Here is a 25856-nt window from a genome sequence, read left to right on the forward strand (position 1 = left end):
TCCTTCACTCTCTAGAAACCTTATATTCTACTATCTGTACCCAAGACAAATCCCTCCAGTAGAATATAAGTTCCTTGAGGACAGGGACTAGTACATTCCCCCACCCCCACCCCAGCACCTAACAGCAGTGCCTTGCACATAGAAAGCATTTTGTTTGCTGAACTGATAAGAGTCTTGGACAGAGTGGGTCAGAATGAGTTTATTGCTGCTGTATGTTAACCAGCTCCTTGGTATGGACAGCTCCTTGTAGGAGATAAAAGGGGTAGAGTGCCCTGCTGCAGCAAGGCTTAGAGGATTTAGTCCTTAGGTTCTAATTATATAGTGCTGCTCTCTCCTCCTGTTTGAAGATGCCATTGCTAACTCTTGCTATTGTAGGAACAATATGCAATAAATCAAGGATGGGGAAAAGCATGTGAAAATATAAAAACAAGTGACTTTGGGGATGATTTAGGAATATTGAGGCTGTGATCATTCCTTTTTGGCATGAGAGAGGACTTGTATTTGTGGAAAGGTGGCTAGTGATAGTCGTACCAAAAAAAAGAAGTTAAGAAAGAGTAAAAAAGAAAAAGAAAAAGAAAGAAAAGAGTAGCAGGGAAACAAATACACAGAGGGGGATAGAAGGAAGTTCAGAAGGGGAAATAAGAGAAGCCAAACAGTTTTGTTGCCTTTGCCTTAAGTGTAACATGTACTTCCCCCTGCCCCCATTTCTTTATTTTTAAAATAGCATTTTATTTTTTCCAATTACATGTAAAGACAATTTTAACATTCATTTTCTAATAAAATTTTGAGTTCCAGATTTTCTCCTGGTCCCCCTCCCCTTCCTCCTCCCTAAGACGGTAAGCCATTTGATCTAGGCTATACACATAATTTTTTAAAAAACTGAATATAACAAGAGGTTTATAATTTCACATGCAAGTCCCCCTTTCTGTTGTTTGTATATTAAATTCATTGTGTTTGTTAAGGCCATAAAAAAACACCTTGTTTTTGAAAGGAATGTCAAGGTAGTTAGGGGCTGTCGAAAGAGCAAAGCTCAATTGTAAAGTCCATTTCACTGTCTGGTGAGAATAAAACTTAGAAGCAAACGTTCATGCTATCTTTGTTTATATTGTAGTTCTTGTTAGAAGAGCAAGCAGTGGGGGGGGCAGTTAGGTGGCACAGTGGATAACACATGGGCCCTGATTTCAGGAGGACCTGAGTTCAAATCCGGACTCAGTCACTTGAAACTTACTAGCTGTATGACCCTGGGCAAGTCACTTAACCCTCATTTCCCTACCCCCAAAAAATCCAAAACAAAAACAAAAAACCCCCAAACCCTTTAATTTAAAAAAAAAGAAAAGAGTGAGCAGGATACAGTAGATAGAAGAAGATAGGAAGATTTGAATTCAACTATCACCTCTGACATATACTATGCTGGCTGTGTGACCCTGGGCAAATCTTTTAACCTTTCACTGACCCAGGCAACTTTCTGAAAAAGTAAGTTATGGGCAAGTTGCTGATCTGTACTAGGGTAGGGTTTTCCCCAGGCCAGGAGTTCCCCACACCAATGAAATCACAAGTCTAGATCAAAAATAAAACAAACAGGAACAACAAAAAATTGTTAAAAGTTTTGGGGGGAGGGGCAGCTAGATGGCACAGTGGTAAAGCACCGGCTCTGGATTCAGGAGGACCTGAGTTCAAATCTGGCCTCAGACACTTGACACTTACTAGCTCTGTGACCCTGGGCAAGTCACTTAACCCTCATTGCCCTGCAGAAAAACCAAAAACAACAACAACAAAAGTTTTGGGGGCAGCTAGGTGGTGCAGTGGATAAAGCACCGGCCCTGGATTCAGGAGGACCTGAGTTCAAATCCAGCCTCAGACACTTGACACTACCTGTGTGACCCTGGGCAAGTCACTTAAACCTCACTGCCCTGCAAAATAAATAAATAAATAAATAAAAGTTTTTCATAGAGTTACATAGTCTCAGAGGGTTTTTTAATCCCACTCCTACCCAAGTATGAATACTATCTACAATGCTCCTGACAAGGAACAATCTAGTCTCTGACTGAAGACCTACAATGATGCCTGGGTTAAAAGCCTACTCTAGATCGAGACTGAGGCAGCCTAGTACCCTTTGGCACAGTTAGGATTGTTAGGAGATTGCTTTATGTTGAGTCAAAATTTGCCTCTCTGAGCTGTGAACTGATCCAACCATTCTGGAGAGCAATTTGGAACTATGCCCAAAGGGCTATAAAGCTGTGTATACCCTTTTACGTAGTGATACCACTATTAGGTCTTTTTTCCCAAAGAGATCATAAAAAAGGGAAAAGGACCCCCATGTACAAAAATATTTATAGCTGCTCTTTTTGTGGTGGCAAGGAATTAGAAATTGAGGGGATGCCCATCAATTGGGGAATGGCTGAACAAGTTGTGGTATATGAATGTAATGGAATACTGTTGTGCTGTAAGAAGCGATGTGCAGGCGGATTTCAGACATACATGAACTGATGCTGAGTGAGATGAGCAGAACCAGGAGAACATTGTACACAGTATCAACAACATTATATGTTGATCAACTGTGATAGACTTGACTCTTTTTAGCAATACAGTGGTCCAAGATAGTGCCAAAGGAGTCATGATGGAAAATGCTCTCCAAATCCAGAAGAAAAAAAAGAACTGTGGAATCTAGATGCAGACTGAACCATACTATTTCTATTTTTTTTCTTTTTTGAGGTTTTTCTCTTTTGCTCTGATTCTTCTTTCACAACATGACTAATGCAGAAATATGTTTAATGTGATTGTACATATATAACCTATATCAGATTGCTTGCTGTCTTGGGGAGAGGGGGGGGGGAGGGAGGGAGAAAAATTTGAAACTAGAAATCTTATACAAACAAATGTTGAAAACTATTTCTACATGTAACTAGAAAATAATAAAATACTTTTATGATAATAAAAAAGGAAAGCACACAGAAAATTGTATAACAGTAAACACATAAGTGTAATTTGCAAAAAATAAAAAATAAATTGCCTCCCTGTAACTTCTACCCATGGGCCCTTGTTCTGTGCTTTGGGGCCTAATACAATATGTCTAATCCTTCATCTAAATGAAGATAGCTATCATGTAGTGTGGTGGAGAGAGTTCTGGATGGGCCCTCACAGAACTTGAGTTTGAATCCTGGTTTTGACTTGGTTACTTGGTGTGCATTTGAGTGAGTCACTAAAACCCAGCCTCTGAGCCTCAGTTTTCCTATTCTGTAAAAGGAGGGTGCTCCTAGCTAAGCTCTGAGATTTCTTCCAGTTCTCAATCAAGGAGATTTGTCTCTTCTCGAAGTCATCTCCTCTGTGGGCTGTATTTGCCTATTTTCTTCCATTGGCTCTTTTTTTTTTTTTTTTTTTTTTGCAGGGTGATGAGGGTTAAGTGACTTCCCCAGGGTCAAAGTGTCAAGTGTCTGGGGCAGGATTTGAACTCAGGTCCTCCTCAATCCAGGGCTGGTGCTTTATCCACTGCACTACCTAGCTGCCCCACTTCCACTGGGCTCTTAAGACAGTTTTAAAAATAAGAATGCTTAGGAATTGTATTTTTTTTTAAACAAATTTTCTTCTGAAAGCTTTTTAAGTGATGATTTGTAAAGGTTTGCTGGATTAGTAAGTGTGAGTTTATTACATCTAAACACAAGAGGTTTTGTTTCTATAAAATACCTCAGGTTTTTAGTGAAAGTCAGTTGGGAACATAGGATTCATTTAACAGGAAATGACTTAGTAAAAAGCTGTTCTGGAATGCATTTGTTCCACTGGGTGAAAGACACTTCTCGGGGGGGGGGGGGGGGGGGGGCAGCTAGATGGTGCAGTGGTTAAAGCGCTGGCCCTGGAGTCAGGAGTACCCGAGTTCAAATCCAGCCTCAGACACTTAACACTTACTAGCTGTGTGACCCTGGGCAAGTCACTTAACCCCCATTGCCCCGCAAAAAACAAACAAACAAACAAACAAAAAAAGAAAGACACTTCTCGTGGTTCTGATAGTAACAGGTCCCCTGTGCAAAGCCTCCTGTGATGTCTCATTGAGACACAGAGGTGACCCTGGCTTCTCAAAGATTGTGCCAGTAAAGTGCAGGCTCTGGCAGGTCCTACCAAGCTGGAAAGGCTACAAGAATTGGCCCAACAATGAACTAGGATGAGCAAGGATGACTATTGTTGGAAGCCTGGTGTAGCTAAATTCAGAGAGGCTTATCACCAGATTGGCTGTTGTTAATTGTTCATTTGTTCCTCTCATGTCCAAATCTTCATGACCCCATTTCGGCAAAAGGCACTGGGTTGGTTTGCTGTTTCCTTCTCCAGCTCATTTTACAGGTGAGGAAACTGAGGCAAACAGGGTTAAAGTAAGACTTGCCCAGGGTTGCACAGCAAATAAGTGTCTGTGGCTGGATTTGAACTCACATCTTCCTGACTCCAGGCCTGGTGCTCTATCCACTTTGACACCTAACTGCCCCAATTGGCTATGGGGTAGGGGATTTTTCAATTGACAGTTATGCTTAAAAATCACATGAAAATCTGTGTTGGTTCTTATACTAAAAAGTATTGAATTGTTGAAATATTAAAGATCTGTCTGTCTCAGAAAATCATTTTCAGGGTCTCTTTATGCACAGTGCATCCCAAAATGCTTTGGATAGGTCTGGCCTCTGTCTTCTGGGAATTTCCTGTCTAAAAGGAAGTCTTGCTAATTCATGTTCTCAAAGCCATCCTTAAAGATTGAGTGGGTGGGTGTCTTGGGTATGAAATCATGGGAAGTTTTGATAAATATTCTAAAAAGGGGTTCTGGGTGAAAGCTGGGCTTTCAATATTCTACATCCTCCAGTTAACATCCCATATGTCAGAGTGGGAAGGAATCCTCAAGGTTACCTAATTCAAACCCATCATTTGAAATGAGACCCAGAAGGACAGTGACCTAAGGTCATAGTTACTTGTCGAGGCAAAATTGGAACAAATATGTCCTCAGTCCTAGTGGAATGCACTCCCCACTTTCTGAGCCCCTCTTGGGGAAGCTGAGTTTGGTGGCAAAGTACTGACGTGCCTTCGCGGCTACATTCAACCTAAACTGGGGTGAGGACCAACCTGTAAGGGCCTGCTCACTGGGACAATGTACCTTTTTGCTGAAGCCCTGGTGAGCTCATTGCAGAGAGCGTGCAAACACACCCAAGAGCAGGCTGCAGTCTTTGTGGCCCTGAGCAACAGATGGGAGGGGTGGTTGAGCAGCAGCCTTATTGTGTTGGGTTTGAGGAAGGGGGTGGGGGAAGGAAAAAAGAAGGAAGGAGGTAAGACTGTGGGTCTTGAATGAAATAATCTTGTGGCACCCCACAGTTCTGGTCTGCCACATGCACCTCTGACCGGAAGAATAATTCACAGACGTGCTGTGCGTGCGGTGTGTTGGAGGGGAGGGAGAGGAAGCAGGTGTGTTCCCTAACTGTCTCCAAGCTGCAGGTAAAGGTGTGACCCACACTGTCATCAAGCTGAAGGTAAATACTGAAGCCAGTTGGAAGAGTAGCTATCACACAGGGTCCCTGAACTGCTTGGAAGTTAACTTTGTGTTGTCTATTTACTTGGCACAGAGTAACAATAATGGCTGTGACCCGATTCCACAGTCTCACCTTGCTCCCTGCTGAATGTTCACTGGGGGTTTTGTGACTCTGAAATGGAATCAATTTGTGTAGATACTGACTCATGGAGGGACAGAGATAATGCTCAGCAGCCCTGAGAATGTCACTCAGACCCTCATCCCCCACCCCTTTTTTACAACCCATGGTTCCCGTGTTTTTCTCAGGATCCAAACAGTTACCTGCTCAGAGACTTAGGGATCATCTGAACCCCTCATTTGACATATAAGCAAACTGGACTCAGAGAAGCTCAGCCATCCCCAAGGTCACACAGATGGAAGCTTTCAACGTTTTGCAGATTTAGAACTGAAAAGGACATCTCATTCAACTCCCTCATCTTACAAGAATTTGAACTCAGGTTCTCTTGACTTCAAATCTAGTGCTGTACCTTCCCCCACACTCAGCAGAGTAGCAGAACCAGATCTAGAACTCAAGCCTCTTATCTCCCTACCCAAAACACAGAACCTAGTTAAACACTTTTAAAATGCTTGTTCTTGCATCCATGCTGATGGGGTTGGGAACCTGCATCTCTTAGCAGAAAAGGCTTCTCTTTTTACTCCTCCTAGAGCTTTTGCCTCCCCTTGACCAAAATCTTACAGTACAAAGAAATTAATCTCTAATGGCAGAATTGTAGGTGCTCTGATATGATATTATGGGGAAGGGCCTTCCTTGTACTTTTCTAATCCTCTGTACTTCGGAATCTCTCACTGACTTCCATAAGTACCTCAAAACTCAGGGCTAGGGCCCAGACCTGTGATTTCATCAATTTAGGGAACTCCCAGGTGAGGATATTCTCTCTACCAATCCTGGTCAACATCTTTGCAACTTATAGATCTAGAGAGCTACCTAGAGCTATGTGAGTTTAAGGGGCTTTCTTAAGATTTCACAGCCATTATGCGTCAGAGGCAAGATGCAGATGATTATCTGGTTGAAGGGGGAGCTTTTGGTGGCAGAGCCTGAGTAGAAATAATCTCTTTACTACTCTGTGCCACGTCTTCTCCCTTACAAAGCAGAAAACTCTCTCTAGGATGGGAGTTCTTAACCTGGGGTCTATGAGCTTTTTTTTTTCCCCCTAACATTTTGTTTTGTTTTGTTTTGGTGAGGCATTTGGGGTTAAGTGACTTGCCCAAGGTCACACAGCTAGTTAAGTGTCAAGTGTCTGAGGCTGGATTTGAACTCAGGTTCTCCTGAATCCAGGGCCGGTGCTTTATCCACTGTGCCACCTAGCCACCCCTCCCCAAACATTTTGATAACTATTTCAGTAGAATTGATTTTTTTGGTAATACTAAGTATTTTATTTTATGAATTTAGGAACATTGTTCTGAGGAAGGGGTCCATAGGCTTCACTAGACTTCCAAAGGGGTCCAGGGCACACCAAAAAGTTAAGAACCCCTGGGCTAGTTAAACCCTCTTGATTTACAGAGTAGGAAGCTGATGCTCAGATAAAGGGAGTTTCCTGAGCTCACACACAGTGAGCTAATAATTGAGCCAGGACTAAAATTCAAGTTTCCTGACTTTCAGCACAGAGCCCTCTCTACTCCATGATGCCCTAATAAATAGACTGACTAGTGAGCCGCTAAGGGGGAGGGAAGCAAAGGGAAGTCATCAGTCCTAGCTGAACTTAGGGTGGGAGAGTGCGGACATTGGCTTCTATCTGATTGCCCACATCAAATTTGGGGCTCAAGAAGGTATAACACCCCTCTCATGAAGAATGAATTTTCAAGCTTCCAGCAAGTTTAGAATTCTTACAAAGGGGGAGTGAGGAAACCAGGCTGGAAGCCGTGGGGAAACAAATAGACTTTGAGTTTGTGTTGTGGTAGCCAAGCCCCATCACGAATTCAGAGGTCATGAGTTGCTTGCTCTTCTGCCACGAGTCTAAAGGCCATGGCCTCTGCCCTTGCTGAGATGGCAAAAGAGCTCAGAGGACAGACAAGTCTGGATGGGAAAACCAGCAGCCCAGACCTACCAAGCCTTTAGTCAGGTCAGCCCCAAGCAAGAACCCATGGGCTGACCCATAAAGGATCAAGCATCCTCCAGCCAAGTTTCAGGATAGTCAAGCTAGGCAAGTTACCTGGCTAGAGTAATTTTTGCACACATTTCTTTTTATAAGTGCACATATTTTTAATGCCAAGAAATTCTGGTCTTCATGGCATCAAAATGGCTTATGATGAGACAAGGTGGATGCATGTTACTAAAATCAAGGGGTCCAACTTCCAAAATTCAGGTATGAAAATGTCCCATTCCACCTCTTCCCTGCTCCTCAGACCATTTATTGAAATGCCCTCCACCCTAGGTGCAGAAAAGGGCTCTCTCTCTTCTCCCAGGATCCTAAGACAAGCCCCACTTAGGCTCACCAGAGTCAGAGTCTTTAGTTGAGTTCTGTTGCTACCCCTTTCTGGTCTTCATTTAGTAAAGCATACCTTTCTCTTTGTGACAGGCAGGAGGGAACAACGAGGGTGGAATATAAACATTGTCAAGTGTATTCACTGTTTAACAGCTGGATTTTGCTTGTTTTTCTTTGTTACAAAAAAAAAGTTTCCAGAAATTACAATGATCTAAGAATATATCAACGAAACTTGTTTAACAACAATTAAAATAGCTAGGTGGTGTCTGCTGATAATTCCTGCTACTGGGGGTAGTTGGCTGGCAGTTCTGGGAGTTCTAAGCTAGATTAGGGCTATCAAATCCACACTTAAGTCCAGTACTAATATGGTCAGCCTCTGGGATCAGAGGGCCACTGGGTTGCCTTAGGAAGGGTGAACTAGAACGGGGTGGAAAAATGGAGTAGGTCAAAGCTGCCGTAGTGACCACCATTGGGATAGGACCTGTGAGTAGCCACTGTGCTTTGAGCCCAACTAAGATAGGAAAACCCAATCTCAAAACTAACAAAATAAAATAAAATTGGGGGGCTTCGAATAAATGTTAGGTTATTTCTCAAGTCCTTTTCAGCTCTGACATTCTGATCCTGGTCCCTACCCCTAGGAACTTCTAGGGAGACTAGCTACAGTTAAGGGAGTAGGGTTGGGGAGAAGGCCCTGGCCTAGGCTACATTCTGAAAGTCCCACTAGCTCAAACAGCATTGGCTTGTGCCAATTGACTGGGATCTCACTCTCCTGGTCTCTCCTCTGACAGGTGATTGCTGTGGTCATGGACATGTTCACAGATGTCGACATCTTCAAGGACCTGCTAGATGCTGGCTTTAAGAGGAAGGTGGCTGTGTATATTATTGTGGACGAAGCCAATGTAAAGTATTTCTTGCACATGTGTGAGCGGGCCCAGATGCACACAGGACACCTGAAGGTAAGGCTGACCTGCCTGTCCACAGAGGAAGGTGGCATCTTGGTCACAGGCTGAAGAGCCTCACCTTTTAAACGATAGTCAAAGAATATTGATTCCATGTCTCCTGTCTGGCTCCCTATGCCTGGCTTATATATAAAGAGGACTTGAAGTGGAAGACATTGCCCCTGGCCTCAAGAGGCTTTCGGGAGAGTTGTGCACGAGTCTCCCATCTGTGGAAGGGATAACCAACATGTAGGCAGGATGATGGAGGCTGAGTAAGTGATACAGAGGGAATGCTAGAGGAGCCCAAAGGAGGGAGATGCCTCTGTGAGCTGTGATGGCCAGAGACTTTGAACTGATTTGAGCTGAGCCTAGAAGTATGCATAAGATTTGGAGAGGTGGAGGAGAAGAAAGGACATTTTGAGGATAGGGAGCAGCCACTATTGATTAGAAAGATGCAAGTCAGGGACAGCTAGATGGTGCAGTGGATAGAGCACCAACCCTGGATTCAGGAGTACCTGAGTTCAAATCCAGCCTCAGACACTTGACACTTAACTAGTTGTGTGACCCTGGGCAAGTCACTTAACCCTCATTGCCTACCCCCCCCCCCCCGACAAAAGATACAAGTCAAGGCAATTCTAGAGTACTACCTCATACCTCTTTGATTGGATAATAGGACAGCAGAGGAAAATGACAAATGTCATATGGGATCTGGGAAAATGAGACATTAATACACTATTGGTGGAGCTATAAACTGATTCAAACATTCAGTAGAGCAATTTTGAACTATGGCCAAAGGGCTATAAAACCATGCATACACTTTGACGTCATAATACCACTATTAGGTTGGTATCCAAAAAGAGATAAAAAACAAGAAGTTAAAGGACCTATATATACAAAAAATATTAATGGCAGCCCTTTTCTGGGGCAAAGAATTCAAAATTAAGGAGATGCCCATCAATTGGGGAATGGTTGAACAAATTGTGGGCCAAGATTATGATAGAACAGTACTGTGCTATAAGAAATGATGAGCAGGATGCTCTCAGAAAAACCTGGAAAGACCTGCATGAGCTGATGCAAAGTGAAATGTACGGTATACAAAGTAACATCAATATTGTAAGATGTTCAGCTGTGAATGACTTAGCTATTTTCAGCAATACAATGATCCAAGATAACTCTGAAGGACTTAAGAAAAATGTGATCCATCTCCAGAGAAAGAACTGATGGTGTCTGAATACAGATTGAAGCATAATTTTTTTTTAGTTTCTTTTTCTTAAGTTTTTTTTGTCTTTTTTTTTTCACAACCTGACTAATATGGAAATGCCTTGCATGACTACACATGTCTAACTTATATTGAATTGCTTGCATTCTTAAGGGGGGATGGGGAGGGAGGAAGAGAATTTGGAACATAAAGTTTTTAAATGGATTTTGAAAATTGTTTTTACATGTAATTAGGGGAAAAATAAAATAAAATTCTAAAGAAAAGGATAGGGAGCAGCATGAAAAAAATTGAAGGCTGGGGTTTTCAAGGGAACTGAGGCAGCTAACCTACTAGCATAGACAGTTTGGAACCAGATGTGCAAGGCCCGGCTCAGGAGCATGGAAAGAGCATTGGACTGGGAATCAGATGACTAGGGTGCTAGTCTGGATTTTGCTGCTACTTGCATATATGACCTTGAACAGATCACTTCCATTCTCTGAGGTCCAGTTTCTTCTTCTATATAAATGGAGGTTGAACTGGATTACCTTTAAGATCCTTCCCAGCCCTAACATTTTATGATTTTGCTATTTCCTCCTGTAAGCAGTGGTGAGAAATCAGTCAGATTCTTAGCGAGTTCCTGTTATGTGCCAGACACTGTCCAAGGGGGTTTGGCAGAAGGAAGTAGAAAGGGAAGGAGCAATTCTTTCCTAGACCCTAATCCGAATGCCAGAACTTTGACTTAATTAACCAGAATAGCCTCAAAAGCACGAACAAGGATCAGAAACAAGAGAGACTCCAAACGTGCCTGGTTAACAAGCTACCAAGCTCCAACGCCTCTAATTTAAGTGCATTTTTCCAAGTGTGATTTTTTCCCCCCCACTCCCAAGCCTGAACTCTTTCAAGTGGCTTAAATGAAGCAGGAGAGGGCATTTCTTCTGAGTTTGCAGATTCCATCGTGCTTGGGCCTGGCCTCTTGTGATTCCCTGGCTTTGTTCCTTCCGACCCCCATGCCTGCCCTCCATATAATTATCCAAGGGTATATAAAATCAAAGCTGGAATACCATCATTTAAAGACTGTTTAATCTAACTTTGTCATTGTCCAGATGAAAAAACTGAACTACAGAAGAATCATCATGGTGCAATGGAATAAACCAGTGGCCTGGGCATAAGGAGGCCTGGCATTTGGTCCTGGCTCTGTCATTAACTCATTGAGTGACTTTACTCAAGTTGCTTTATCTCTATAGGTCACAAGTTTCTCTACCTCAAAAAATCAAGGGTTTCAATAAAATTAGCACTAAAGTTCCTAAAAATTTCTATGATTCTATTCTAAGTCATTAGCCCAGGGACACATAGCTAGATGTTGCTGTTAATTGTGTTATTTTACTGACTCTTTTTTTTTTTTTTTTTGGTGAGGCAGTGGGGGTTAAGTGACTTGCCCAGGGTCACACAGCTAATAAGTGTCAAGCGTCTAAGGCCGGATTTCAGCTCAGGTCCTCCTGACTCTGGGGCTGGTACTCTATCCACTGTGCCACCTAGCTGCCCCCTAGTCATATTATTTTAACAATAATTTATCATAAATTGTGTTGTAACTGGAGGCAGCTAGGTGTCCGCAGTGGATAGAGCACCAGCCCTGGAATCAAGAGGACCTGAGTTCAAATGTGGCCTCAACTTGACTAGCTGTGTGACCCTGGGCAAGTGACTTAACCCCGATTGCCTCACACAGCAACAACAATAACCCCCACCACCACCACTACCAAAAATAAATAAGTAAATTATGTTGTAACTGATGGCTGTCATCTATATGATACTTTAGTTTGCAAAGCCATTTTCACTCATTATCTCATTTGAGCCTCACAACAATCCTGTGAGCAAGATAATACAAGTATTATTATCCCCATTTTACACAGCCTAGAAAGGAAACTGAATTGGAAAGGACAAATGAGATAGGGTGGGAGAGGAGAAAAGCATCCTTATATAGAAAAGACTCCTGGGGACGGTAAGGAAGAGCTTTAGCCATAAATAAAGAGAGGGATTCTGGCCGAGTGAGAGAGTCAGCATCTCAGTACTGTTCATGAGGGCAAGCTACAAAGTCTTAGAGTCCTGCTTCTGGATTGCTTCAAGTCATCGAGCACTTGGAATGTCAGTCACCATCCTAGAGATTAGGGGTGCAAAGAGACCGATTTTGTCCTCAAGGAGCTTGTATTCTAAGGGGACTCTGTTTTTCAAGAACATTTCAGGGTTTCCAAAGACACCACAGGATCGGTGGGGTTAGAGGTCTGCTTGTGAGCTATGGGCACTTCCTAAAGGGCTTTCGTGATAGTTTTTCGTTTGTTTACTCTGCTCAGATGGCTAACTCTCTCTGACACTCACCTGGCTAGATCCATCAGAGCACCCTGCAGTAGCTTATACATTCTCGTTTTCCCTGTCACCTCAGAGGTCTAGGCAGCTAGGTGACAAGGTGAATAGAACACTGGAGCTGGAGTCAGGAAGACTGGAGTTCAAATTTGGCCTCAGACACTTATTAACTATGTGACCCTGGGCACTTAACCTCTGTTTGCCTCAGTTTCCTCAACTATAAAAAGGGAGAAATATTAACATTTCCTTCCCAGGGTTATTGTGAGGATAAAATGAGATATTATTTGTAAAATGCTTTGCAAACCTTAAAGCACTACATAAAAGCTAACTATTGTGATGATTATTAGCCATATTTTGTAATCAGTGCAACTAAGGGAGGTTATAATAAGGAAAACTTTAATTACGTGATTAAAACACTCATGAGCCTATGCTAACCCCGGAGGAGCCAGATTTAAGGTGTAATGTATCTCTCAAAGAGAATGTTCTGAGCCCTGATTTAATAAACCTGTCAAGCCACCCCTCTTCAAGGCTCCTCATCCTACCCAGATCTGTCCTGATCTTCCCGTCTTCTTTTGGATTAATGACAACTACTTAAAGATCAGTTATAAAGGCGGGGCAGGGAGATTGGAGGACTAACAGGACTAAGATGCAGGGGAACCACATCCAGCAGAATATCAGCATATAACACCAGAATAGTGGAGCAGTGAAGTCAGGGTGCTCGTTCTGTTCTTGGCCCTCTAATTTGTCCAGGTCCCATCCTCCCAAAGCTAGTAATGGTCAGATCCCACTGTGGCCTTGTCTTCTTTGTGGAGGTGCCAGAAGAGTCTTAGAATGGAAAAGCTGGGGTGTTTGCTGCTTATTCACCCACAAACACCCATATCTATTAGAGAAACATACTCAAAATGCATAGAAAAACAGTGACATAATTAGAAACTGATCTCCAACGGACACCCTGGGAGTTCTTGGGAGGAAATGAAACATGTGTTAAACCTGCTTCCAGTGCATTTCTCCATCACCTCCAGCCCTGGATTCAAAAGGACATGAGTTCAAATCTGACCTCAGACACTTGACACTTACTAGCTGTGTGACCTTGAGCAAGTCACTTAACCCTCATTGCCCCACCAAAAAAGAAAAAGAAAAGAGAAAAGAGAAATATTTCTCCATCACCCTCTTTGTGCTTTTGTCACCTGAAGTTCACATCTGATATGTACAACTGAAAAAGCCCCCAGATCTCAGTTCAAATGCCATTCCTGATGCTTACTACCTGTGTGATTTGGGACCAGTCATTTAAATTCCTTGGACCCCAGTTTTTTCAACTATTAAAGGAGTAGATGGAGTAGTCTGGTCATTATCCACATGAAGATCCAGGCAGAGCCAAGGGGAGATCCCTGGTCTGGCTCCCAGTCTGCTGGGATGTCCACTGCACTACACTGGTTCCTTGCTGCAAAGGACTTCCTAGGAGTTGAGTTCTCCTCACACCTCATCCCCTGCCCCAAACAGCCCGCCATTATTTCTCAGGCTCCTAGAGGCTCCAGTGAGCTGTGACCTCACTATGAAGCCCTGCCCTGCTCCTAGCTTCCAGCTCCTGAGCCCTTCCCTTCCCCCAGGTGGGCATGGGCAGGAGCTTGTCCTGGAGAGGCTTTTCCTTGCAGTTTCCTCTCTTGGTAATAAGCAAGTCTGTATCATGTGCCAGGGTGTGGTGGGGGACCCAAGCAGTGGAGTGGGCCTGGCCCACAGAAGTTTCTGATCTAATGGGGCGGGGGGGGGGGGGGAAGGAACAAGACATACTCATGAAAGAAAGAAAAAAAGACTCAAAAGTCTGTGCATGATGAAGAAGTGCTCAAGAGGGTAGCTGAGACAATGAGTAAATAGAAATGTGTATTGTAGCAAGAGGAAGTCAGGTTTGACTTGGGACCTAAAGGAGAAGCCATATTTAGATGAGTGGTGAGGACATTCCAGGCATATGTGCTTGGAGGATGATGAGATTGCCCTGGTGGGAGCAGAGGGTTCACAGTAGGAGAACCCAGGCTGAAGAATCTATAGGCAGTGGGGAAGCAGGGGAGGCATATGCCGTCACAGGCTCAGGGACATAACTGCTGTCAGCTCTCTGCATTGCAGGGTGTTGACAAGAGAGCCTGATACCATCCTTCTCTGAGATTTCTGTCCCAGGCTGAGTTACTAATGAAGGGAGATTGTGACTCTGGGGCAGTGGGGTTGGGAGGGTGGCTAGGAGGCATGTCTGAGGCCATGCCCACTGAAGAACTCTAGAAGTATTTGGCCTGTCCTGGACCATGTAATTGTGCTGGCTTTGAACCTTTCTTTGTTAGGACCCACAACAAACCACCTAGGGAAACTTCTGACCCTTTGTAAGCTAAGGAAGATGAGCCAATGTTAATGACCTGCTATTGGACAATTCCCACCTTTTCCTTTTCTGATATAGAGCTGAGTCAAATTGTTCCTAGGTCAAAATCTTCAATGCTCTTGAGGTTGGGGTTGGGAGAATTTAGCAATCCCAAATCCCTGTTTGGTCTTTAGAGGCATAGTGACAAGATTGCTAGATTTGGAATGAAGAGATCTGGGTTAGAATCCTACCTTAGGAATTTAGCTGTGAGAAAGTCATTTTACTTTTTTGGAGTCTTAGTTTTCCCAATTTTTGAAATGGATGTAAAAATTTGTGCACTGCATTCTTCAAAGTTGTGAGAAGTATGCTTTGAAGCTTGATATAATTGTGAATTATTATTATCAATTTTACAATTCCTCAATACCTCTGGGAGGTAGGCTGGGCTGGGATTATCATCCCCATTTTACAAATGATGAAATTGAAACTCAGAATGGCTGAGGCCACCAAGACTAGAATCTAGGTCCCAGGTTACCATGCGGCCCTGAAGGTATTGAAGTAGTTTTCTGTAGTTTGGCTCACACACAGAACCTTTGCTCTGTTTGGAGTCGAGTTTCCTCAGCTTTACCTGCCATGGCTAAGTTCCCACACATGGTTTATGGAAGGGCCACAGTTTCCCAGTAACTGGTCCCAAAGTGTGTAGGAGACCAGGTGGAGCCCAGCTGTCTGGGAGCCAGCCATCAGAGGCAGGAGCCACCAGTAACTTGACTGGTTAAAACAAAACAAAACAAAACAAAACAAAACAAAACAAAACAAAAAACTAACAGCCTTATACAGCTAAACTAGAAAAACTGGTAACTGTCCAATTCAGGGAAGAATTCCTGGGTCCAGATTGTGGCTACATAGTTCTGATTTCTTTTTGCTTTGGTAGCCATGGAAACAAGAATGTAAGACAGGTTTGTCCCTCCAGAGCAATGAGACCACCCCATTATTCAGACTGACAGTGTGGCCAATTCAAGTCTGTTCTTTGGCCCCAAGGACCTTTACTTTCCAAACTCCTTCCTCTTCTTTCTTTGGCCCCTTATGGGGCATAGCATTCATCTGGATTCTTCCAGTTCTGCTCTCTTAACTTTGCAGCTGCTCCCTCGGCAAAGTTAGCCTGACTTTGACTTCTTCCAACAAAAACAGAATGTGACCAAATACTCCAGCATGTCCCATTGGATCCATAGTTGCTATGCTGAAACACCCCCAACTGTCTCTTCTCCCTCTGGCTTTTTAATAGAGGTTATCTAAGGATTTAAAGCTGGAAGAGAAGCTGAGAAACCATCTTTCCCAACCCCCTCATTTAAAGAGCAGGAAGAAAAGACCCAGGAAAATTCTTTCTTGGTAAGCCCAGCTCCGAGATCTTCACCTCTCCCAGACATTCTGTTTCACTCACGTTAGTGTTTCTTTGGGCTTGCTTTTGTCATCCTCTGGCTCCCTTCCCTAAAGAAGCTCTCTTCTCCAGAATCTTGGACATTAAGTGCTAGAACCAAAATAGCCCATAGAGAACATCAAGTCTAATCCTTAGGCATTATTGTGGAGAAAATCAAGACCCAGAGTACCGTACTGTGAACCAGTGTCAGGGTGGGCACTCAGGCATCCTGACTCCTAGCCCACAGTTCTTTTTTTCTTTCATCTCACCTTATTGTTTGTGCCTCCCTTCCGCTGACTTCTGTCAAGGGAAAATTAGACTAAGCCACAAGTGCTTCTGAGGGCTGAGACTTGTGTGAGGACAGAACTAGAAAGATGTCTACTGCTGTCATTGGATCAGACCATTTCTGAAACAGTGGAACGCTCGTGAGGAGTCATCTGGCCAATCTAACCACAGTAACAGGCTGGCATCACTTTCATTCTTTCTGCACAGAACCTTTCATCACATTGGTATTCTTCCCAATTCAACAGGGATTTATTAAGACCCTACTGTGTGCCAAGCACAATGCTAAGAGCTGGGGAGTCAGAGATAAAAATGAAAACCATCCCTGCCCTCAGGGAGTTTACTGTCATTGTCTGCCACCTGCTTCTGCTCTGTATAGACATTGCAACAAGAAGCACCTGTAGATAGTGGTCTTTTTTTCTGTCTCTGACACCATTTCCTGCATGTGGTCCCTTTGATGCTGTTATACTTGGTACCCTCAAAGAGCAAATATCACCTGTGTACCTGTAATAGGGAAGGAGTCCCTTCACCCAGAGGACTATGATAAGGGCCTCATTTACTGAATCATACCATGTGGTGCCCTGGCTCAGGATACATAACATTAAATCAGGGCCCAACAGGTTTGGCTTATCTATAACCAGCCCATACTGCAGCCTAGAGAAGGCATTGTGCCCAGAGTCAATTGTGTGTCATGCGGGATATGCAAACACACTTTCCCCAGTTCTCATTCAATGATTTTTCACTTGTGTCCAATTCTTTGTGACCCCATTTGTGGTTTTCTCGGATACTGAAGTGGTTTACCGTTCACTTCTCCAGCTCATTTTATGATGAGGAAACTGAGGCAAACACAGTTAAGTGACTTGCCCAGGGTCACACAGCTACTATGTGTCTGAGGCCAGATTTAAACTCAGGAAGAGGAGTCTTCCTGACTCTCCACCTGTGTTACGTAGCTATCCCACTTCCCCCAAACCCAGTCTTAATTGTTCAAAGCCTGATGCTTTGTTTATTAACCATGTGACCTTTGAAAAGTCACCTGGCCTTAGCTAGGTGGTGCAGTGGATAAAGCACCAGCCCTGGATTCAGGAGTACTTGAGTTCAAATCTGGCCTCAGACACTTGACACTTACTAGCTGTGTGACCCTGGGCAAGTCACTTAACCCCCATTGCCCCACAAAAAAACAAACAAAAAAAAAGAAAAGAAAAGAAAAGTCACCTGGCCTTTCTGAGCTTTAGTTTCTCCATTTGTCAAGGGGAACTAACAATCCCAGCCTTGTCTGCTGGCAAGGGTCTTGTGAAGAATGAATGGGGTAAGGGATGTGCCAGCTTTTTATAAATTGTAAACTTTGTAAACTGTACCAGTGTGAGGTCGTATGATGATGACAATGCCAGGAATACTCCCTGTCCTTGGAAGAAGGAACAGAAATGGGCGCAGCAGAATGAATGGCTAGATGCTTTTCTTCAGAGCCAAGACCATCTCTTGAAACAAAATCATCCAGGCTTTGATGACTGATAGTCTGGCCATTGTGTGTCCTGCTCTGAGGGAACAGTAAGTCTCCAGCTTTAATCATCTGCTCTCTCCTGCCTAGTTGTTCCTGTCCAAAAAAAACCCCTTTCAGCCCAGATTTCTGTTGTATACCAGTTTCAAGTTCCCAGTATTCCCTAGGGAGATGTCAGGAGAGGGAGAGAAATGCCTTCTGATTCCAAGTTCATCCACTTGGGTTTCTGGGAAGGCAAAGTGGGAGGGAACCGTGGGCAAAATATGAACAGAATTGGGTCTCAGTCTCTTCAGTGGACGCTTCCTCCCTTTTGTGCTGTACTGATTTCTTCTCTGTGATAGTAAGCAACAAGACAAGCAGAAAGTGTTGTGTTTTCCACTGTGTGCCCCCTAAAACCTGGACAAAGCTTTGCATAAAGATATACTGAGTAATAGAGTTTTGATCGTAACGTTGGCAGAAGTGATTGGCTCCAGGAGAAAGCTAGCCAGTATTAATTCAAAATCTCTCAGCCTAAGCAGCCGGTCCATGTTAGAAGGAAGCTAACTTGCAGAGGCGACATCCATTCCATTTGTCAGTGTCCTCCTTGAGATACAGTAACCAGAGTTGAACATACTACCCGCCTTGTGAGAGGTTTCATCTTTTGAATCCTGATGCCTGTACATTAACCACGACTCATCTTGTCTGATTTTCCCAGATTCACAGGAATCTACAGATCTCCAATTTCTTCTCAGGAACAACCTAGGTTTCTTTTCAGTTAGTCAATAAAATGTATTAAGTGTATACTATTGGCCAGACACTGTAAAGAAACTGACATTTCAATAGGGGAGACGCAATCTACATAAATAGGCACCTAAGAGTGAAACATGAGGGGCAGCTAGGTGGCACAGTGGATAGAGCACTGGCCCTGGATTCAGGAGGATCTGAGCTCAAATCCGATCTCAGGTGCTTGACACTTATTCACTGTGTGACCCTGGGCAAGTCACTTAACCTCAATTGCCTTACCAAAAAAAAAAAAAAGTGAGACATGGAGAAGATGGACAGGCAGAATTAGCTTGCAGGATTGGGAAAGGACTCATGTGGAAGGTCAGATTTGATCTGCGTCATTGAAGAAAGCCAGGATTTCTAAGAGGTGACAGTGAGGAGGGAGAACATCCTAGGCACAGCAGTCAGAATGTGCTAAGTCACAAAGATGGAGGTCCTCCTGATTCCATGGCTGGTGCATTACCCACTATACCACCTAGCTACCCCCTTAAGAAGTTTCTTTAGGGGCAGCTAGGTGGCGCAGTGGATAAAGCACTGGCCATGAATTCAGGAGGACCTGAGTTCAAATCCAGCCTCAGACACTTGACACTTACTAGCTGAGTGACCCTGGGCAAGTCACTTAACTCTCATTGTCCCACCCAAAAAAAATAAATAAATAAAATTTTTTTAGAAAGAAATTTCTTTAAACAAGAGTTCTAACTGGGACCTAAAGGCCCAGCAGGCATTATAATTGGCTCTCTCCATCCCCTCCACTGTCCTCCACGCCTCACCTTCCTTTGATTGTATAGGTGTGTCCTCTCTTTTGGACATGCCTAGGACTAGAGATCCAAGTCATTTATAAGGGACAGGTTCAAATCAGCTTGCCTTCAGAAAGGCAGCTTTAAGATTTCCTGAAAATAATTTACACAGTATGTGTGGAGGTATAGATCTATATGAAATCTTTTTGGTAGTTTTATAATCTTGGCTATGGCTATGGCTTGGGGAAACCACTGATGTAGGCCCTTACCCAAGAAGCCTGAAACCTTTTAAGAGATCCCACTGCTGAGTCTTATAGTAGCTTTTCTTTTCTTTTCTTTTCTTTTCTTTTCTTTCTTTTGTGAGGCAGTTGGGGTTAAGTGATTTTCCCAGGGTCACACTGCTAGTAAGTATCAAGTGTCTGAGGCCAGATTTGAGCTCAGGTCCTCCTGAATCCAGGGCCAGTGCTCTATCCACTGTGCCACCTAGCTGCCCCCTTATAGTAGCTTTTCAGTGAGGTACCACAGTGCTACTTCACAAATGGGGAAACCAAGATATCAACTGGAGAAATAACTTACCCCAGGTCACAATGTGAACTGGGAAGATAAGGATGTCTGGACTTATAGCTTATTCCTGTGATTCCTACTAAGCCAGTGTTCTCTGTTGAGTTGCCCCATGTACACTTTACCTCTGGACCATCAACATCAGATAATATTTGAGGTCCTATTCTGCTGATGACACAGTGTTAGGCAAGGAGTCAGTTTAGTTAGGTACAAAGGATGTTTGGTTCATAGTTCATTGCTTTTAGAAAAGTTCTAGGGCTAGTCCCCATTCATACTGGTTCACTTTGGTCCAGGTTCTATAAAAGAATATTGGGGTTCACTTTAGAAGGCTGGCAAATTAATGTAACTCATTCTGGATTTTGGTTCAAGCAAAATTGTCAGAAGCCCTTGATCCAAAGTGATTTAGAATCCTGACCTAGATCCTCAAAGAAAACATATGGTCTAAAACAAACAAATGTGATGTGGGCCAAGATTAAGGCAATGTATTTAGAATCTGGCAAACTGGCATCAAGGGCATGTGTGGCCTGTCTGCCTGACCAATGACTGACTACCTTAGGGGTCTCTGACCATATTCCTGTTCCTAAGAAGACTGCATGGAGATAGGGACTCTACCTGTGATTTCACTGGGATAGGGAACTCCCAGGTGAGGAAACTCCCTCCACCTCTACCTAACTTAGAACGTTGCCTGGAGCACATATCTCAGCCCCTTTTTGCCTGAGAAATTTTTAGGCAACCCCTGGTATATAGGTATATAAAACAGGTATACATAACCTTTTACTGTTGCCAAACTTTTTGCAACCCCCACATTCAGCAACCCACAGTTTAAGAAACTAGGGCCTAGAGCAGTGCTGTCAAATTCAAATAGAAATGGATGGAGGGGCAGCTAGATGGCACAGTGGTTAAAGCACCAGGACTGGATTCAGGAGTACCTGAGTTCAAATCTGACTTCAGACACTTGACATTAGCTGTGTGACACTGGGCAAGTCACTTAACCCTCATTGCCCTGCAAAAAAAAAAAAAAAAATAGAAATGGATCCCTGAAAGCCTTCATATTGACATAGAGAACCATGAATCAACATGATTTATGTTGTGTTATGTTTTTATTTATTTTGCGAAACATTTCCCAATTATGCTTCCGTCTGGTTTAGGGGGATGCCCAGGTTTGGCACCTCTGGCCAAGAGCGCTGAAAGTTGAAGTGAATTGCCCAAGGTCACATACAACTGTCGTGCAGCAGAGGTGGGTCTTGACCCCGGGCTTGCCTGGCCTAATGCTAGCACTACGTTGCCTAAGGGCAGAACTTAGTAAGGTTCTGGTGGACTGGGATACAATGCCCCTGAGCTATTTCTGAGTGGCATGAACACTATAGGTGTGGTGAAAACACCGCTTGGGAGTGAGGCCACCTGCCCTGTTAATGAGAAGGCTTTCCTGGCCCCTGCATACACCTCTGTGCAATTAGACGCAGCAGTCAGCCCTGCCTTCCGCCTGATGGTGATGATTATACCAGCTCTACCCTTCAAACCTTGCAGAGGAAGATGAGGCCCACGCTGTCTCATCATTAGGAATCATTAGTAGTTGGAAGAGGGTGGTTCTTGTCCCATTTCCATCTTGTCTTTCCCTATCACAAATAACAAGATCTACCTGGGCCTCACCCTACCCACCCCCCCATTCCATTATCCAATCCAATATGTCTCACTGCTCCAACAGGTGCATAGATTGACTAGTGAGGTATTTTCTTTCTTTTTACCTTGGGAAGGAGGTGTGTTTGTACAGGGGGAGGACCTTACAACAAAGTCAGCTATTTTTCTTTCTTATAGTTTCCTTGGATAGCAGTTAGTTGTTGCTTTGTCAGTTCATCCTTCTACATTTTTTTTCCACAGTAGGGGTCCCTCACTGGAAAGAAATACCATGGTTTGGGGGTGTGTATGTGTGTGTGTGTTTGCGCACACCAGAGAGAGAGAGAGAGAGAGAGAGAGAGAGAGAGAGAGAGAGAGAGAGAGATCTTAACAATACAGCTTTGTACTCCAAGTATGCTTTTTGCCTCCTCTCTCAGGAGCTAGAAGGCTCTGCAGACATTACCTCATTAACCAAGCCAACCTTATGTGGGGAGGGAAGGCAGGGCAGGGAGCAGGGAGAGGCTGGCCCTTGCCAAGAAGGCTAAGTAGGAAGCTGCCCCAGAAAGTCCCTCCACCACCTGATCTGTGAGACCTGAAAGTCCTTTACTATAGGAAAGAGACTTTCATTCCACAAACATGGCAAACCCCTCTGGGAGAGGGTGCACAGCGTGTGCCTGACTTTTACATCAACTCATAAATGAGTACTAGCAGATTCCCTCTGAGAGCTGAACTTGATAGGTAGAGAAGAGGTCCCCAAAGCCACCAGTGTAGGAAAGGAGGGGATGTGAGGACAATGGATGGAGAGAAGTGAGAAAAGACCAAACACCCCCATTTTGCCAGTGGCCCGCTCTACACAAGAACCTTCCCCTTGGGTTGGTTCGTTTTTTGGTTTTGTTTTTAGAGAAGCTTGTGGTTCAGAGAAGAAGCTCAGCTCCAAACTGTACTGCTTCCTGACAGCTTGAGTTTTCTCTCCCAGGACAGATATTCCAGAAATGACAGACAAAGGCTGAGCATGACACATGAATCTGTTCTGTGGTTATAACAGTGGCAACAACACAAGTCGGGTAAATCCCTTCCCAGGTCTGCTTTGTTCCTAGTTCCAACCTCCAAGTGTGCCTCCATGACTGGTACAAAGTCACAAATGCTAATTGCCTTGGGAGAAAGCCAACTAACTCCCTGCCCTGTTCACTCAAAGCCACGAGGCATATGAGCTCAGGGATAAAGGGTACACTTACCTCCACGTACCTTACAGGGCTAGGGTCATGGTGCCGTGGGTGTCCCTTTTGGAATCCTCTCGGAAATTTGCTGGAAGCATTTGAGGAGACTGAAGAGGACAGTCCTGGACAGATCTCCTTGATCTGCTAAGCCCTTCCACCTGAGGTGGAATTTGAACCTACATCTTCTGACTCCATATCCATGGCTTTACCCACCAGATCACACTCTACTACCCGTTGGTAACTAGCACAACACATTCTCTCTCGTAATAAACAGTCAATAAATGGCAAATTAAATTAAGATACATTATCAGCGTGACAGCAAGACTGCAAGTGGGTATGTAGCAGTCTTTTAAGTGTTTGAAAGGAAGAGGAATTAGGGTAGTTCTGCCCCTGAGGGCAGAACTAGGAGCAGTGGGTGGATTTAAGGAACTTTTGCTAACAATTAGAGCCATGCAGAGGCCAGATAAGATGCTTTGGAAGGCAGTGGATTTTTGTCTCACCTGAGGTCTTCCTGCAAGGGCTGCATGATGTAGGTTTGTTGTTCAGGCATGGCTTGTTATTTGTGACCTTGGAGGTCCCCCCAGCTCTGACAGGTTCTGTGTGACATCCACTGGAGGGGAATCAGGATGGGGAGGAATCTGGAACTCATGTCAGATGAGTATCATTTGAAAGAGCTTGACATAATGCCTGGCCCATAGTTGGTGCTTAATGTCAATTGATTAATTGATTGATCGAACTTGAAACATTTAGCCTAAAGAAGAGAAGACTTGGGGGAGGCTTGCTAGCTGTTTACCTCCGTGGAGCTAGCTCTAGGTGACAGAACTAGGACCAGAAGTTGAAGTAACAGGGAGGTAGATTTTATAACGAGTTGACTGATGATGAAGGGCTGCCTTGTGGCACTCACTGATAAGCTTACTGAGAGCAGAGGCTTATATTATATTTCATCTTAGTATCCTGAGTGTCGAGCAAAATACTTTGTACATAGCAAGTACCTAAGACATGGTTTGTTTGTTTTTTAATTATTGAGCTGAGATAGCAAGCTCCACATTACAGGAATATTTTAAGCAGAGCCTGGATGGCCTTCCACATACTGGTGATGCTAGAGATGAGATGCTTACACTGGGTGGGAGGTTGGAGTCAGTGATTTTGAAGATTTCTTCTAACTTTTGGACTTGAGTTCAGTGACACCACAAGAAAGCCCATCTACTCCAAGACTAGTTCCATCCTTCCATGTTTAGAAGAGCTTCAGACAGGGGCCAGCTAGATGGAGCAGTAGATAGAGCACTGGCCCTGGAGTCAGGGGGACCTGAGTTCAAATCTGGCCTCACACACAACACTTATTAGCTGTGTGACCCTAGGCAAGTCACTTAACCCCAATTGCCTCACAAAAAAAAAAGCTTCAGAGAAACCCAGGAAGAGCTATTGATCAGCAGTGACATCATTTCCTCTCTCTTTCACTATCAAAAGAAGTCACAAGATGATACATCAGCCTTGGAACTAGTCATATTACTCTTGTATCTCCTCCAGTACCTGGGGCAGCTATTTTCCAACCAAAAAGGCTCACATCCTGTCTGGAACAAACCACAGAGACCTTTGGTGGCCACATCATCCTATCTTCCAGCAAAGCCAGTCTGTAGCACTTGTGCCTCAAAGCCCCTTCAGCCCCATAGGCACCTAATAAATGCTTGCTTGATTGATTAATTAGGTTGACAGGTATTCTTCACAAAAGAAGGATGTTAAGAGGCAGCTGGGTGGCACAATAGATAAAGCACTGGCCCTAGATTCAGGAGGACCTGAGTTCAAATCTGATCTCAGACATTTGACACTTACAAGCTTTGTGACCCTGGGCAAGTCACTTAACCCTCATTGCCCCAGGGGGGAAAAAAAAAGAGTGAACACAAGTCCCAACAAGGGGACCATAGCCAGGTTCTTGTATTTTTGTTCCCATTATATTCAGCTATTGTCAGCTCTCTCAAACAAGGACCATTTTGCTGACTTTCATTTCCCAGGTGGTAATAAAAGACAGTAGCTTTTCCCAGAGGGAGCTGCATTTCAGTGGTGGGAGTACCCACCGCTACTTGGTCTTTGTGGTTGAGAGCATGAGAACGACCTTTTCAGGTGTCTCGGTGTCTTATTTTTTGCTGAATATTCCTCTGGCTCCCCACACAACTTCTAAAGAGCTCTATCTTAAATGACAGTCATGGAACTGAGTTCAAAGACTGCCTCATCAAAGTTTCATCACTGTAAAATGGGGGTCATACTAGCATCTACCTCATAGGGTTCTTGTGAGGATCAGATGTGATCATATATGTAAGGCACCTTGCAAACCTTAAAGCTCTGTACAAATGTTAGCTCCTGTCATAGCATTATGATTTTGAAAGGGCCTACCCAAGGAGCCACGGAGCCAACCACAGCATTTCCAATCCCTTCTCACTTTTTTCTGCTTGCATATACAGAAGACATCCTAAACTGACACACCTGGAAAGTAGGAGGGCTGGGGAGAGTGGGAAGTGGGCAGAATTCCCACTGAGAATGTGCCGCCCTCCCTGAGGAAGAACATCTTTTTCTCTGGTTTCCAAAAAAGCATGGAGTATATAGCTACACAGAGGATTAGCCATGGGATGTGCAATCCAGTGGTATTAGGTATATGAAGGGGCAGGGCTTCATTTTTGGCATCACCTCAAACTCCCAGGATTTGATGAAGGCTGTTAATCTTGGAGCCTGAAGCATTTACTTAGTGGGGGGCATGTGGAGGACCCGATGGAATTGAAAGAACTTAGAATCTCAAGATCTGAGATCTCATCCTTGCTCTTCCAGTAACTTTCAACTTTGTGACCTTGTCAAATCACTTCTCTAGGACTGTTACTTTCTCCCTAAAACAAGAGAGGTAAAGTAAATGATTTCTAATGAAGCTTCCAGCTATGATTCTGAGGTTAAACCCCACTCTTCTCTTGTGCTATTATCATCCCCA

At 43.9% G+C, this 25856-nt stretch overlaps 2 protein-coding genes across 7 annotated transcripts in view; one reads left to right on the forward strand and one right to left on the reverse strand.

The window, feature by feature from the left end:
• The window catches only part of SLC5A10 (solute carrier family 5 member 10), a 186461-nt gene that overhangs the window by 78079 nt on the left and 82526 nt on the right, over positions 1-25856 (reverse strand). The window lies entirely within an intron of this gene.
• FAM83G (family with sequence similarity 83 member G) overlaps positions 1-25856 on the forward strand; it is a 62395-nt gene that overhangs the window by 23943 nt on the left and 12596 nt on the right. For all 3 annotated transcript variants that reach the window (XM_043978042.1, XM_043978041.1, XM_043978043.1), the window contains one exon: positions 8763-8930. In XM_043978042.1, coding sequence (XP_043833977.1) covers positions 8763-8930 — 168 coding nt within the window. The remainder of the gene's footprint in view (positions 1-8762; positions 8931-25856) is intronic.

The sequence above is a fragment of the Dromiciops gliroides genome, chromosome 1 (assembly GCF_019393635.1).
Source record: "Dromiciops gliroides isolate mDroGli1 chromosome 1, mDroGli1.pri, whole genome shotgun sequence".
Classification (NCBI taxonomy): Eukaryota; Metazoa; Chordata; class Mammalia; order Microbiotheria; family Microbiotheriidae; genus Dromiciops; species Dromiciops gliroides.